The sequence below is a fragment of the Lycorma delicatula genome, chromosome 4 (genome assembly GCF_047948215.1).
Source record: "Lycorma delicatula isolate Av1 chromosome 4, ASM4794821v1, whole genome shotgun sequence".
Taxonomy (NCBI): domain Eukaryota; kingdom Metazoa; phylum Arthropoda; class Insecta; order Hemiptera; family Fulgoridae; genus Lycorma; species Lycorma delicatula.
The window spans coordinates 126571962-126588311 of record NC_134458.1 but is presented as its reverse complement, the minus strand read 5'-3'; the positions used below and the strand labels follow the sequence as shown (position 1 = coordinate 126588311).

At 28.5% G+C, this 16350-nt stretch overlaps 1 protein-coding gene across 1 annotated transcript; it reads right to left on the bottom strand.

Annotated features, from left to right (window-relative positions):
* Window positions 1-1368: 1368 nt before the first annotated feature.
* Window positions 1369-15183, bottom strand: ND-B12 (NADH dehydrogenase [ubiquinone] 1 beta subcomplex subunit 3). Its single transcript, XM_075364155.1, has 3 exons — window positions 15026-15183; window positions 12886-13039; window positions 1369-1638 (listed from the first exon to the last, which is right to left on the bottom strand). The coding sequence occupies exons 2-3, from the start codon at window positions 13020-13022 to the stop codon at window positions 1473-1475; spliced, it is 303 nt and encodes a 100-aa protein (XP_075220270.1). The 5' UTR covers window positions 13023-13039; window positions 15026-15183; the 3' UTR covers window positions 1369-1472.
* Window positions 15184-16350: the final 1167 nt, after the last annotated feature.

Sequence of the window (16350 nt, the reverse complement as noted above, 5' to 3'; positions counted from 1 at the left end):
TTTCATCATTTGGAGCATAGCTTTATACGGAAGTGCAAACTAGACAATCTGAGTACCTGAGAAATAAAGATTAGAAGCTTAATGTGGTGCTATAGTTGAATGTTAATCAGATGGGTGGATCAGGCGACAAATTAATGAAGCATTTTGAAAAACATAGCTAAAAGAAACAAGACTTACAGGCCACATCTTAAGGCATCCTGGGATAGTCGCTTTGATTTTGGGACAGGTAGATGGGAATAATTGTGCAGGCAGGCAAAGTTTGGAATATCTAAAACAAACTGTTTTGGCACTAAATAGGGAATCAGAGCTGCATCAAATCAGTCAAATGACTAGACCAAAAAAAATTAATAACAGTTATAATATAACAGTTAATATAATCAAATTAACAGTTTTGAACCCACTCCTGTTTATGTAATCCTAACTTTTAGTAATAAAAATTTATAAGCACAATACAATAATATATGTTTAACATGTTAAGTAGTACCTTAAAATAAATTCCCAGTCGCACATTAAATAATGAAAAAAAATCATGTTTACATGAATCCAAAATGCCCTAGCCCTTAAGTCCCACCTTCCCAGTTTTATTTTTTAAAAGATTCTGCCTCTTGTCACTTTTCTCCATGTTAAAACCTCCTTTTGTTTATCTCCAACTGATCTTAATTTTCAACATATTTCCACAGCATTATTATGTTCTATTTCACATCCACAAAACACGGCAGATTTTAAGGGCAGTACAATTTAAATAATTTCTTTCATGTACTTATTTTTTTCACTGAATTAAATGGTTTGGTATAGTGTACTTTTAGTAGCTTTTTGTTTTATCCATCATTGTGTAAATTGACTCCCTAAATAAAATAATTTAAAATTTTTTAAATATTTTTTCCTAAATATATATTACATAAATAGAAATAACTCGTTACCTCCTAAGACATTTAAGGTACTAGACCTTTCATCAAATAAAGTAAAAAAAAGTACATTTAGAGTACTGTAACAAAATAAAATCTATCAGCTTACGCTTTCATTTTAATTACAACTACATTATTACCATACTGCAGATGGTTTTATTCACCCAAATAATAGCAGAATTATCATTGACACTTATGGTGAAGGGAGAATGTACTCTATCTTTGCTATCAAAATTCAGACAATCTCATTACAGTAGCTTGTACAAGCGTACTTTTCAGTTTAATAATACAAATTTGAAACTCAACAAAAAAATACCTAGTCTAGTCTTTATTCTTACTGCATTCAGTTGAAAATACTTTTGCTTAACTCAGCACATTAAAAAAAAAAAACTTGAGGAAACATGGATATAAAAGGATATGAAAAAATGTTTTAGAAAGGTTAATATAAATAATTATTAAACAATTACAACATACACTATTTTATATTAAGAATTTTAATTTATAATCGAATAACAATTATACTAAATTAACTTTTGAAGCGAGCACTAGATTTCTTAAGAATTAACTTCAATGATGATCATGTGAAGATGAAGGACTGGCATATTCATATGCTTTTTCAGCTAAAATTGTTGCTACAAACAAACCAAAACCATACTTAAATCCACGAAAGACTAACAAATTTATTCTTTCTTTTCGAGTTCCTAACGATGGATGGAATCTCCAAACTTCATTCCTGAAAATATTTTTTCACATATGAAAATTAATTCTATTAACACCTTCATTGCTGGTCATTAGGAATATAACTTTATAAGGTGAGGAAAATTAAGATAAGGAAGAAAGATTTCTAGCTTAAAAAGATTGGAAGTTAAAAGTAAGAAAAGGAAAAATTGACAAAAAGGAACAAAAGTAAAAATTTTATTACAACAACAGATTAAATAAGCTATTTTAAGTCAATCTGAAAAATGCAAGTGGAATCAACATTTTTCTATTACTAGACTAGTAATAACTTACTAGACTTTCTATTACAAGTCTAAAACTAGTTTAGTTTTAGTATAACACTATATATATTTATTTTTTAATATTGCAACCATAGTTATTGTATACACTTTTTTAAGTATTATCAGTGTTGAGGATGCTCAATGAACTTGATTAAAATAAAGAGCAAAAACATATTACCAAGGCTTAGATGAGTCTTAAGAGCAACATGATTACTTAGTTAATTTGCAATCTTAGAAATTATGGAGCCTTTAATCGTGAAATCATGTTTCTTGTTAACAGCAAAATCTATGACTAAGATACACATCTATTAACTTAAAAAATATAGCGTACTTAGTGTACCAGTGCACACTCAACATATAATTTAATAACATCAAACAAAATATTTTACACTAGTCATCAATTTAATTTATTTTCTCAAACATGGTTACCACTGCTATATTAATAAATTATTAAGAAGTACAAATCCACCTTACCAGCAATTAATTTTGAACTACTAAGATCTTTCAATCCTTAGACCATCGTCAGGATATTAAAAATATAAAATGAAGAATTAGATTTTTTTGTATACTGTAAATGTGATTTTTCTAAATCAGATGTATTATAATAATACTATCCATTTTTTTTATACCATGTATGTAATAATATACTATACATAATACTATGTTTTATATACTATCCATGTGTTCTTTTGCCATTCATCTTCACAACCCAAACTATATACCCCTTGTTTATCAATAGAGGCTAGACTATATGCAACATAAAACACTTAAAATATTCATGCAAATATGCATGAAGAATGGTTAAAATATATTCATGAAGTGTCAAAATATGAAACTTTATTATTTATTTACTTTATTTGTTTTTTTATTTCAAAATTGCCATAAAATTACTAAGTGGTTGAATAACATATTGATAAATTTGATAATTATTTAACATTGTTACTTTTGTAAATGTAAATGACAGGTACTGTTCGCAATGTTCGGTAGTAAGATTTGGATAAGGATAGTTTCACATCCACTGAGGTAACTGGGCAGTATTTGAATTTGGGTGCTATGTTAGCACTTTGCTTCCAGCAAAAGTTCACCCATCCAATTAATAAAACTATCAATTCGACACAAAGGTTCAAAGCCTGGGTGGTTGTTCAAAAATGTTTTCAAATTTTCCTTTAAGTTTACATAAGGTTCTGGTAATTCGAAGGTATGTGGGGGGGAGAAAAATATGAGTGCTAATCATAGCTATGATTTTTTTTTATACTAGAATCATTAAATGCTTCCTTGTAGTCATTTACGACAGCTTTGATGGCCTCAAAATGTTCAACAGTACAGATTCAATCTACTTCCCCATCAAGTTACCACTGGTTCAAGAGGTAAAGGCACATTTGGCAGTTTTTCTTTGTAGGCCTTATTGTGAGCAGGTGCCTTAAACACTTTCTTTGTTGATGAAATCAGTTCATTTACATTCCCAAATGTGGATCATACTTCAGCAAATTGATGTACTTCGTGAGCAAAGCACTCTCATGAATCAAATTGCGATAAAATACTGAGGGATTTAGCTGCCTTGTTCATATAGCAAGCAGCATCTGAGAGAAATATATACACTTTCATCTGTAGAAGATTCAGGAATATTTTTTTAATAAGCTCATTTAATTAGGTTGTAGAATGATTTGTATTTTCAAGGTCTTTGCAGGCCACCAGATAGAAAAAGAAGGCTCTAGTTTTAATGCACAGACAAATTCACAATGTAACTGCCACAACTGTCAGTTTCATCAGTTGAAATCCAAATAATGCCATCCTTGAGTTCATTGCGTATTTCTTCCAATATTTTTGCAGAAAACTTTGATTTGTAAGTTTGTGGAATATTACTTGTAAACAATGCTTCACTGTAAACAATGTTTCTTTGGAAGTAAAATCACTGCTACTTGCCGCGTTATAAGTTGTTCCTGTAGGCCTTTCTTTTGCAATCCTGCAATATGGAGACATGCTGGTCTATTTGAAACTTTTTGTGCACAAAATATTTTTCTCACAAATTAAAACATTGCCATAGTATGTAAATATTCCAAGATAGTCAGCTATCTTACAAAGAGGCACTTTTCAGAAATTTGGTACACATTAAACTTTGCTCAAATTAAGGACTAAACTAATGCAATAAGTGCGACAATAATAACTTGCGTGATTTAATTGCCTAGTGGGAGGAGTGCTGCAGTAGGTATGTGCGACTTCAGAACGGTATCATCAGTCTACCCTACTGAAAAATAAAAACTAGGTACCCTACCAAAAAAATATTGTATATGAAGGTGTTAAAGAGAAAAAAAATATTCATCTGGTAATAAATTTATATTTTTACTTCTATTGATTTTTTTATTTATTTTATTGTATAATTTATTTACAATATTAACCATTTGCAATAGCAATATTTTTAGATTTTTACATCATTTTTTAGATAATGCAAGGCTCTATAAAAAAATGGCATTAAAACAGCCATCTTTTGGGACCATGGATGAAATGCAAATGAAATTAATTAAATTATCATTTGAAGGTTTACGATATATCTCAATTATTTTGTTAAAATATTTGTATTATTTTGTTAATATTTAAATTATTTTGTTAATATTTAAATTATTTTGTTAATATTTAAACAATTGTAAATTTATATTTCCATGGTAAATTTTACAGTACAACCCAGTTTAACCATACTAGATGGGACTGGAAATTGTCTAGAAAATCTGGAAATTTATAATATATACTACAACTTGATGAAATCACTACAGTATTAATGTAAGATGTTGAAACTTAAAATCAACTCTGTACATATTAACAAAATAACTTTTACAGTAATTGAAATATAAATTCAAACTTACAGCTACATCAATATTTATTTTTAAAAAAATCCTTCATAGTTTTTTGCTTTAATGATGCTTGATTTTTTGCTGCTTATCTTGTAAACATTTTAGGGTATTATGTATGATTATGGTGTCATCAACACAACATTTATCACTATGTTAACTGTTATGTTGATGCTGTTATGCTGGGTTCTTAACGTCAGTTTTCTCTATAAAAATTGTAGGTATATACACATAGGACAAAAGAGAAAAAATTAAGCAATTTATAATGATTTTAAAGACATTAAAAACTTCATAAATACATATACAGTACAACCCAGTATAACTGTACTAGATGGGACTGGACATTGTCCAGATGAATGAAAGTCTATATAATCTGGAAATTTATTATATATACTACAACTTAATGATGAAAAATCACTACAGTATTAATGTAAGATGTTGAAACTTAAATCAACTTTAAAAAATTTTTAAGGATTTAAAAAAACCCTAGATTTTTGCTGCTTATCTTGTAAACATTTTAGGGTATTATATATGATTATGGTGTCATCAACAGTTATCACTGTTATATCCTCTAAAAATTGTAGGTATATACACATAGGACAAGAGAAAAAAATTGCAATTTATAATGATTTTGAAGACATTAAAAACTTAGACACTAGGATCTACATCATTTTCGTAGTCCATCCATTAAGCTAAGTCTTCATCTTACGACAGCCCATGAATCTTCTAAACAATGAATAAGTTGTTTTAAGGAACTTTATTTCAGCAGTCATCTCAGTGTTTCAGATTTTATTTCTAGCCAGATTTCTAGTAGAAGCACTAATTTGGTTCCGTGCTGAAGCACTCTAAATTACTATTCAAATATTAATCTGTTTAAGTTAATCTAAATCATTTAGAGCTTCCTAGCTTCCTTACTATTTCTTTTAAAAATTTTTTCTGTAATGTCGTTTGAAGGCTTCTATTACAACTTTGTCTAAAGGTTGTAAACAGCAGGTAAGAGTGCTGTAGTTTTTGCAGGTAAGATTCACCGTCTCTCATGTAATCTGCATTTGTATGGCAAATAACAACTGCTGATAAATAAAACTCTTAATGTGGTAGCTATTCTCACTTCGGGGATGAAAAATGAAGAAACACTATTCTTTAAATATTTCACAAAATATCCATGCTGATTTTTGTGACCTGTATACCACCCAAAGAAATATTATAGCCAATCCTATCACAAGAATTGGGAGCTTCAACTTTGCCTGATGCATTACTGCACAAAAGAATCACCCTTTGCTTACAAACTTCCTCCTTAACAGCAGAGTTCAATTCTGAGGTGAGAGGTTTTTAGGCAGCATTTTAATGCTACGTAAATGAGCAATGGATCTCATCAGCATTGAAAATCTGAGATATTGATTTTTGCTAGCAGCATGATCCCCTGATACAGTGAGCTGTATTCTGTGGCAAGCCTTCCATTTTATCTAACAAACCTGAACTTGCTGTGAATGATGGATCACCACTTTGTCATTTAAAATTAGAGCCTTAAATTGTAAAATGGCACCTTATGTAGAAAACCCTATGCTCCCTCTTGGGTAAACCGCATCTGAAATAGTTATTTCCTGCAACTAATTATATGAAATAGCAACTAATTATATTTATCTATATGAAATAGCACATTAAGTTTTTCTTCCATGGAAATGACTACCCTCTTTTGTTTGGTTGCCATTCCACTAAATTACACCATGCAGAACACAAAATTTCAATCACTATCACTGCTGTAGCAAACTACACCTTACAATTACAATGTTCAGTGAATTCTGGTACTGTACTGCTTTTCTTGTTTGCAGTAAGTACAAGAATTTAAAAAAACACTGCCTTTCCCAATATCAGTCCAAATAATCTGGAAGTCTAGTTGAATGAGGTCTGTATTAAATGAGGTTGTACTGTTACATACACGTTAAAAAATGGTTATAATATTATAGATCTTTTACATAAAATTAACAATTCAAAATGCACATCTTTAGATATTTGCAATATGTACTCTAATAGACATAAAACTTTACAATCGTTAAATAATAATAAAGATGTAAATATACATTATATAAATGAATTAATTTAAATGATAAAATTATGTTGGAATTGTTCTTTTACTCTTAATAACCAATGTTATAAACATCCATTCGGTTTGGCAATGGGTGAAACATTATCAGCAATTGTGGCAGAAATACCTACAATTTTTAGAAGTTATATAACATGATATGTTATATAAACAATGTTGACACCATAATCATAGATAATGGAAATATTCAAAATGACAAAATGAGATCAGGATAAATTTAATAAAGTTAAAATATATATAAAATAAATTTAGAAATCTATCTTAAACCTTCTTTAAATGACAATTTCAATTCATTTCATCCATGGTCCCAAAAGATGGCTGTTTAATGCATTTTTATAGAGCATTTTTACCATTTTATCTCAAAAATGATAAAGAAATAGTAATAAATATATTGCTATTGCTAATGGTTATAATACTATATATAAATTATACAATAAAATAACAAATAACTAAAAATATAAAATTACCAGATAAAAAATACTCCATTCAGTCTAAGAACTGAATTAACACCTGTGCATATACTACAAATAATATGTTAATATATTAATAATTATAAGATATCATAATGATACTAATCTTGATTAACAAGGGGTATAATAGTTTGGTTTGTGAAGATTGTAACATCATAAATGTAACACTAAGATTGAAAATGTTGGACATGTCTTATAATTATTTTTAATACTCTAGAAAAATATGTTTACAGTAACAAAAAAATTTAATGAATGAGCAAAAATTTTTTAAATTTAAATTGTTTAAGCAGACCCTAAATGCAGTTATAAAGAGAAAAAAAAAATAATTTCTGTTGATTTCATTTTATCCCATCAGATTACACTGTACATTTCAATCAGTATATTGATAACTAGCAGTCAGTCATGACTGCTAGTATATTTTTATTTTTTAACTATTTTATAATATTTAAATCTCCTGACAATGGTCTAAGGACTGAAAGATCTTAAGTTCAAAATCAATTGCTGGTAAGGTGGATTTGTATTTTTTAATAATATTTAGTATCTCCGATTCAAACTGAAGAATGCTATTTTTTAACCTAAAAATCAGTTTTACTAAAATTCTACTTAAAAATTTGACCTCAATTTAAAATTTTAATTTTTGAAAAGCCAAAACCTACATAAAAAAATTAAACCAAACATTGCCACCTTAATAAAATGGAATTGTAGGACATGATTTTGTTATTGTTAATTTTACAGCATATGCTTTGCATAATTAGATGTTAAAGTGTTTGTATACTATCAATCACATAAAAACTCATTCTGCAGAGCTGTCAAGTTGTGTTAATGAAAGCTGCAGTACCAAGCTTGTGGTTGACTTCACTTGACATGTATCTGTTTTAACAATGTAGATGTCAAACTGATAATCCACTTCCTGCTGACATGCTCACAGAATATGGAATGAATCATAAGCTCACAGCTGCTGTTATTCTTTGGTTACAGGTAGTCAAGAGACTATATACAATGTCTTTAGACATCAAATTGGGACTTCATGATGGCCAAGCAATCTAAGCTTCACTGGCTATCCAGTTGAATGCAGTTCGCACAACTTCTGCATGATTTAAAGGGACTCCATCCTGATGGAAAATTAAGCCCTCCATAAACTGCAGAAACACAAAGTTCTCTGACATGTCCAAGTATACTATGCCCACAATAGTCTGCTCATGAAAAAAAATGAGCCCAGAAATTAGATTATGCTTGATCTATCACACCGAACAATTGCAGATGAATTCCACAGACTTGTGTTTTTTTCTGACCCTTAACAATTATGGCAATTTATAAATCCATGAACATGAAATGTTCATGTGGATTAGCTGCACTTTGTAAGCCCAAAGTTTCAATTGCTTATGAAGAACATCATGGACAGTGGTTATAGGAATATTTATAGTGAACTGAATGTTTTGGACTTCTTTCATTTAGAGCATTTAGGACAGTCACATTATTCCTGTGTTGTTCAGCACTTGTTTTAGGCCTACTGGTGAGTGTCCTTTCCAAAAACTGCTTGCATCATTATTTTGCCACTCAGAAAATTTATACAACAGACTCATAGTTTCTTTGTACAATACATCTGATTTTGTTTCTTACACTGCTTTTTCTTGTGGTGATACCATGGTACTAAAGCCCAAGCTCATAACAGCTTGCCATACAGCTGCTATCTGATTGTGAATGCTATATTCTATAAAATAAAAACCTTTTCTTAAAACTGAATTTCTTTTTCAGACATTCGGTAAATGTAAGGGAAATTAACAGTGAAACCATGGTAAAATGGATAGACTAATTCATTCAATGCTATTAGCATTAATGAATATATGCTAACAGAGTTAGCATATGAAGGGTTATTTAGTTTCATACTTCCTATATTTTTGTTTTATAATTAGGAATGCATATTTATTATTACCTAAAATGTATAAGTTTTTAAATATAAAATGTAAAATTTTATTTACAGGATAATGCTGAAAAATAGTCAGAAAAACAAAACCTAGCTTTGATAATTAACAATAAATATTTCATATATTCCTCCTGTATGCCTGATTTTGTTTGATACTTTATCCTTTCTTTGGATATATTTAAATGCTTATGGATAGGAACATAATTTTATTACTTTCACAGCATAATTGATGTATGATAAATTTTTACTGTCTTACAAAAAAACGAATTTACTTATTTTATAATAAAAATAATACAGCAGTCATGAATAAGAAATAACAGACAGTCCAAAAAATACTGAAGGTTTTGGTTTTTTTTCTCGATCAAACTAATTTCTTGCTTCAGTTTGTTTAGTACATTACAGACATTCTCATAAGATTACAATTTACATTTGCTAACTTTTTATTCTTTATAATTCATATAACGTATAGATTTGAATAACCTTTTTAACTTACAATTAAATAATTATATGACAAACAAGCGTTTTGGGCACTTTACCTTGACTGCCACATCTGTTGCAAATTTATCTTTTATCACCAGATATAAATCACAATGACATGACAATTGTGAAACTACGGTAATTATGATATTGACAATAAAATAAAAATTAATACACTAGTTTATTTGTAAAAATATATAAATAATAAATTTAAAACAACTCATTTGCCCAAAAAATAAAAGATCAGTGAAACTTTGCAAACATCTTTCAAAAAGGTTTTTAAACAAGATTTTTTAAATTATTAAATGATTAGTGCACTAATAACAGGCATAATATACCCCCCAAATTTTTTTTATTTATTTTTTTTTTTTTTTTTTTTTTTTTTTTTTTTTTTTTTATACCCCCCAAATGTTCAGATTTCAACAAACAATTTAGGAAGAAACAATGCATGTTCCATATTTTAGATCCAATAATAAACATTTCTAAATATGGTTATGGTTATGTAGCACATTTATTGTAGTTTAAAATGATTTATATTTAAAAATGCAAAATATCTGACCCTTTATGTGAAAAGTAAAAATTTTACTAACTCTTGTATTTCTGATATAGTTTCTAATATAGTTTTGGAATTTTATAGATTTTAAATAAATTTGATTTTTTTTTCATTTTAGGATGAACGATGACTAAAAATGAGCAGTAGTAACAAAGTAATGTTCAAATGAGGGACAAGAGTCTAGCAAACCAGGGCAAATACAGCACATTTTGGGCTCTGTGATTAAAGGATTTTTTTTTTTTATTAAGTATGATTTATACTGATGCCAGTAATTTATCAGTTTTATTTTTACAATTAGACGAGCAATTAATAACATTTTTTTATTGCAGTACATATGCTGATAGCTTTTCTCCAGTGTTTATTAATTTATAACCATTTTACTTAATCTCCATAGAAGAGAGCAATAATTCAGCATAAATCTTTTGATCTCAGAATTCTGTGAACTGTTTTTCATCCAAAAATTCTTATACTCAGTGGTCTTTTGACATCACAGTTCACAGCATTTCTATAATTTGATTATTTGTTAAGATAGATCTTTCCAGGATGAATTTATCTAAATATTTTCTCAGTCCTCTTTCTTAAAAACCATAAGTGTTGAAAGAGTGACAACTCTGAAGTCTTCTGTTAAATAATCAAGTATCTATGGGAATATTTATTGAGATTCGCAGAAAATTTAATAGCATACCATTTTTCAACAATATCCTTGTATGACAAACAGATTGAATAATACAGCTTTACATAACTCACTTGTAACAAACCAGTGTGTGTATAGACACATCCATACAAGAAAATCAGTAAATCTACTTTGAGACAAACCTCTTATTTACACCCCAAGCTATCAGCCTGTATGATGATACTTTTTTCTATTTAAATGTAGAAGTCCCAAGATCAAGCAATTCAAATATTTTTCTACAAGAGCTAATTTTACATTAACTTGTTTTACTATAATAAAAACTACACTATTTGTAGTTATGAAAAAAAATAGTGCTATAATAGGTATATTTTTACTTTATAAAATAAAATACATTTTTATTTGAATGTTTCTATTGAATGTAGTTTCTATTTGAATATTCAATTTTTTTACTGCATCTTTGAATATTATATGATTATATTACATAAAACTATTTCTTTTGCCAAAAATAGTATTACTTAAACCAGACAGAACATTGCTGCAAATGAAGCCAACCTACCCTACAAAAACAGATAAATATCTTTGGGACAAGTGGTCATGAAATTACAATGCCTCATGATAAAATGTAAAAAATATTTCCTCAAAATCAAGTCTGAAAAGATTTTTTCGTAATCCTAATTTTTTTCCTGTGCACATTTCATTATTCCCTAGCACATTTCCACATGTCAGATTCTAGTTTATTGTCACACAATGCCATATAACCACAAGGATGTGGTGCACAGTTAGTTGGCAGTTGCAGTGAGCACAAACAGGTGCATCTGAGCCAAGATCAGATGCCCTCATACCCTTCATCTGAGCAGTCATATCCATGAGCGAGCCTATGTTCCCTATTCGCAAACGGCAAACAATAAACTCCTTGAGGGTTATTTCTGCATGAGAAGCTCCACGGTGATACAGTGATCTTAATTAGGTAAAGTTTATTGTTCATGGTAGCATTCCATTCAGTTTGCCACTCATCAACCCTCTTGAAAAAACAGGTAAGATCATTTGAAATAATGAGATTGGCGAAAGGAGGCTGGAAGAAACACCTTTTTGACGTAATAATGCGTTCATTTCATGAAATTACAATATGTCTAGGGATTCAGCAGAAGCTCACAGATGTACTACATTGAGTCATTTGAGAAAAAAACAATCCCACAGACAATAGGGTGTTTGGAGTACATGTCACCAATCACCTGTATGGCAGTAATGGATCCAAGTAGACAAGTGTATATGTGTCAAAATATTGGGCTAATTATATTTAAGGCCTTATTAACAGCATGCAGCTCTGCAACAAAAATACTGACTACGGTGGGTAGGTTTGAATGTACACGATAGGAGAAGGTTAACCTATGTAACCTTATTTTTAGTAAAACAATCTAATTTTAAAAGACAAAAGTTTATGACAAATTAAGTTACATATAAAATCAAATTTGTAATAATTTCAGTTAAGAACCAAACCCATTTCATTGCTATAAGAACAAAAAAAAAATAAAAATGGATCAAACATCATTAAACAATCACATAAAATTAAATAAGCAACTAAATTTAAATAATCACTAAATCCTTTACTTAATGTAAAAAAAATTACAACTGGGTAAAAGTTTAGTAGTTTTACCTACACAAAAATGAAATTAACTGCACTATAATAAATCTTCAGACAAGCATTAGAAAAACTCATCTGCAGTTCTGTGGGCACAGCAAGTGATGCTACATGGGTCTTTTCACAAACTATAAGACTGATCGGTTTTATTACAATTTGTAAAACTGATACATAACAGAACTACTTTTATCGTTTTAGATCTATTTCTTTACACTGGATAATACAAATAAAATAGAATTACAAAAACAAATTTTAATTGAAATATTACATCTTTAAAACTAAGTAGGGTAAGTAAGTTTACCAAGCAAAAATATTTAAAAAGAAAATACAGGAGATTTTACCTCAACCATGGATCTTTAAGTCCTATATTAGAAAGTTTACTTTTAACCTGAACCAATTCAGGTACATCTTCCACCTTATATATCCTATAGTCAGGTATTTTTACTTTGTGGTGATGGTCATGCTCACCTGAACCCATTTTTAACTTATATTAACCTGAAACATTTTCAATAAAAATTTTAAACATTTTATAATAAGAGGTCGTCACCTAAATATCTCTATAATTGTGCAATTACGTTATTTTTGTATTTTTACACCTCTGCATATTAGATATCATAACAGGTCTTTTACATATGACTTAATATTAATTTTCATATTTTATTTATATATATATATTATATTATATATATTATATATATATATTTTGTATCTTTACTACCAGTAATATAATTCTTCAAAGTTATCAATTTGTGTGCTTAAAAAAATGAAGTATATGAACCTCTCACTGGTATTGTCTTAAATGTACTCCACCACACTTGTAATGGATTCAGAGCTTTGGGGAATTTTCAATTGCATTACATAAAATTTATGAAGTTCATTAGCTGGCAAGTGGATATTAAAATGGCAAATTAAAAAAACACCAGTGTGTTTTGTATGGAATAAAAAATTTATTCCTCGTGTAGAAAAATAAAGGGAAACCCATATTTGAGTAAATCTCAGAAATTACTTAACCTCAATTTTGTCATACTTTAATATACCACAGTGGATATGCTTAGGATCAGGAAAACAACATCTAAGTGTCAGAGAGCAGGTTTGGACAGTGAATGATCAGTAGAAGGTCAAAGTTCACGCAGTGTTATCAGTACTCTAGTCAACTGGCTATCAGTTTTGTGAGTTATTGAAAACTGTTCAGATTGCTATATGATATGGAAATACTTAACACCATTTCGTAGAGGGCTTGGTAGAATATATGTATATTGATGGAAATATAGTCTCTACAGAGAGATTACACCATATGTTCTGTTATACATCATATATATGACAGAGATAATCATCTCACAAAGAGCGCTGTTAGTCATCTTCAATAGTTCACTCAGAGCCCAAATCTGTTGACTACTACAGTTAGTTTACGGTTTACTACTCAAACTCTAACCTTAACCCTAACCTCCCTTTACAGAACAATGTCGCCATAACTCAAAACTGACTGCTGATTGGATAAACATGGTGCAGACTTTGACCTTGAGTCGTTTGAACCTCACAGTCCAAACTTGCTTTCCAACACTTAAATCTTGTGTTATCCTTATCTTAGGCATTTTAATATGGTATATTAAATAAAATAAGAAAAAAATCCAAGTTAATTCCTCACAACTACCAACCGGTCTTTTACATTGTGACTAATCAAATTTCATTTTATACCTTCAGCAAATAAAGTTCTTGATTTGCATGCTTAAAACTATCCAGTTTTAAAATACTGGATTCTAAGCTGTAGGCAACTTTGGATTAATTTTTTTTATCACAGAAAGTTCATTTGCCGACAAATTGATGTTTAAATGGCAAAAATGCACCAATGTAAAACTTTATTCCATGTTGACAAATAAGGGGAAAAATATCTCAATATGTAAATCCCAGTTAATGTACGGAAAAAATGTATTACTATAACGATCTTCTCAATTATGTAATATTTTAATAGCCATAGCAATTAAAAAGGGGTCATTTGTATATCTGCTATAACATTTCCTGTTAAGTGCTAAACATTATAATAATAACTGAAATTATCTTTGTTAATTGCTTATATTAAAGTTCAGCCAATATAAACGTTAAACGGGTAAATAAAGAAAAAACTAATTACATGTCAGAAAACCTAGTAAAGAATTATTTATCGTTTATAAATTACTTTAAATCAATTTATTAGAAATAATCATAATGACCAGAGTAAATTTTCAAAAAAATCTTTTTGATACCATTAATATGAGCTATGCAACTTAATTTGGTCAAAAATGATAAGTCGAAGATTAATGAAATTACAAAACTCTGCCAGATAAAATGACTAATAGTAGGATTCCATTCAACCCAACTTTACACTTCGTAAATAAATCAGATTACAATAAATATTTATTACACCTACGTTTTTTTTTTCAAGATAACCTACAAGTTTCTTAGTTATAATTTTACAGTAACTTGTAAATAAATAAATATACTTACAAACTTCTACGAATCCAATTAAAAATTTGTCAACAAGGATTTTAAAAATTAAAATTTATGTTTATTACAACACTCAAATATTTTGATACCTAAGATATGAATTACTTCTGAAAGGTCAAAATTAACCCACATAAGCAACAATATCTCATTGCAGCCAACGGTCTAAATTAAAAATTACGATTACTTTATTTAATAAAAAAAAAAAATCTACTCACTGGAATGTTAACTAACATTTTATTTAAAACTGAAAGATTAATAAATTAATAAAATCTGAAAGCGCAATACAAATATTAATTAAATTTCATGTTAATTTCAATTATTAAAATAGATTACTGAAGAAGTTTTTAAAATATCTTTTTGTATTTTCATAAAACAAAATCTGATTATTTTCCAAACATATCACGGAAGCAAAGCGGAAGAAAAACAAGATGCGAAAAACGGAAGTTTTGTTAGGAAAAAGTATTAACTCACGTAAATCTTCGAAATGTGTTTTAAACTACGTTGAAGTTGAACAAGAGTCCTAATGAAAAAATAATTGATCATTTGGATAAATCACAAAATGTTAGAACTTATAGTTTTATTCAGTCTATTAGATTTTTTGTAGTATTTTTAAAAATAAGTAGTGTATTTTTAGAATGGTATGTAAATTCAACATTTTAAATGTAAATCAGCTTTACGTTAGGCTAGGTAAATCATTAGGTTATAATTATACTGTTGTATAATTCTAAAACTAAGGACTTTTAGTCATAAATTCAATGAATATATATTTTCATCTATTCAGTGAATTTTGGTTAGGCATGCGCATATAAAAATAATATAAAATATAATGCACATATAATAATATTGGAGGCAGCATGGAATATGATGAAGACCAATAACAAATTTTCATTTCAGATGAATTTTTCTGTTTCAGAACCCTTAATTTGACAAATTTAATTTTCAAATCTGTCAGATAAGTTTTAATGAGGTTTTTGTAAATGTTTTTAATTTGCCCCCAACTTCAAACCATCAGAATTGAAAGAATTTAGAATGTAAGTTGCAAAACTTCTCTAATTCAAATAAACAAATTTTTAAGAAAACACAAAAGTTTATATATTTGTAGTTCACTTACCTATGGTGTCAGAATATTTTAAAAATATATTTTGCTTTTTAAAAGCCTTCTTAAAATAGTAACTGGGCACGTACAAGTTTGTAAGTATATTTATTTGTGTAAAGTTATTGTAAAAATATATATATATTTAAAAATTTATATTTTCAAACAATATTTTATTTATTTTGAAGTTTACAAAAATAATTTGTTAAAAATATTATATAAATTTAACTAG

Coding starts and splice junctions, on each gene's coding strand:
- ND-B12 (XM_075364155.1), bottom strand. CDS start 13,022: ATGGGTTCAGGTGAGCATGACCATCACCACAAAGTAAAAATACCTGAC. Junction 1,639..12,885: donor CTTAAAGATCCATGGTTGAG/GTAAAATCTCCT, acceptor AAATATTTTCAG/GAATGAAGTTTGGAGATTCC.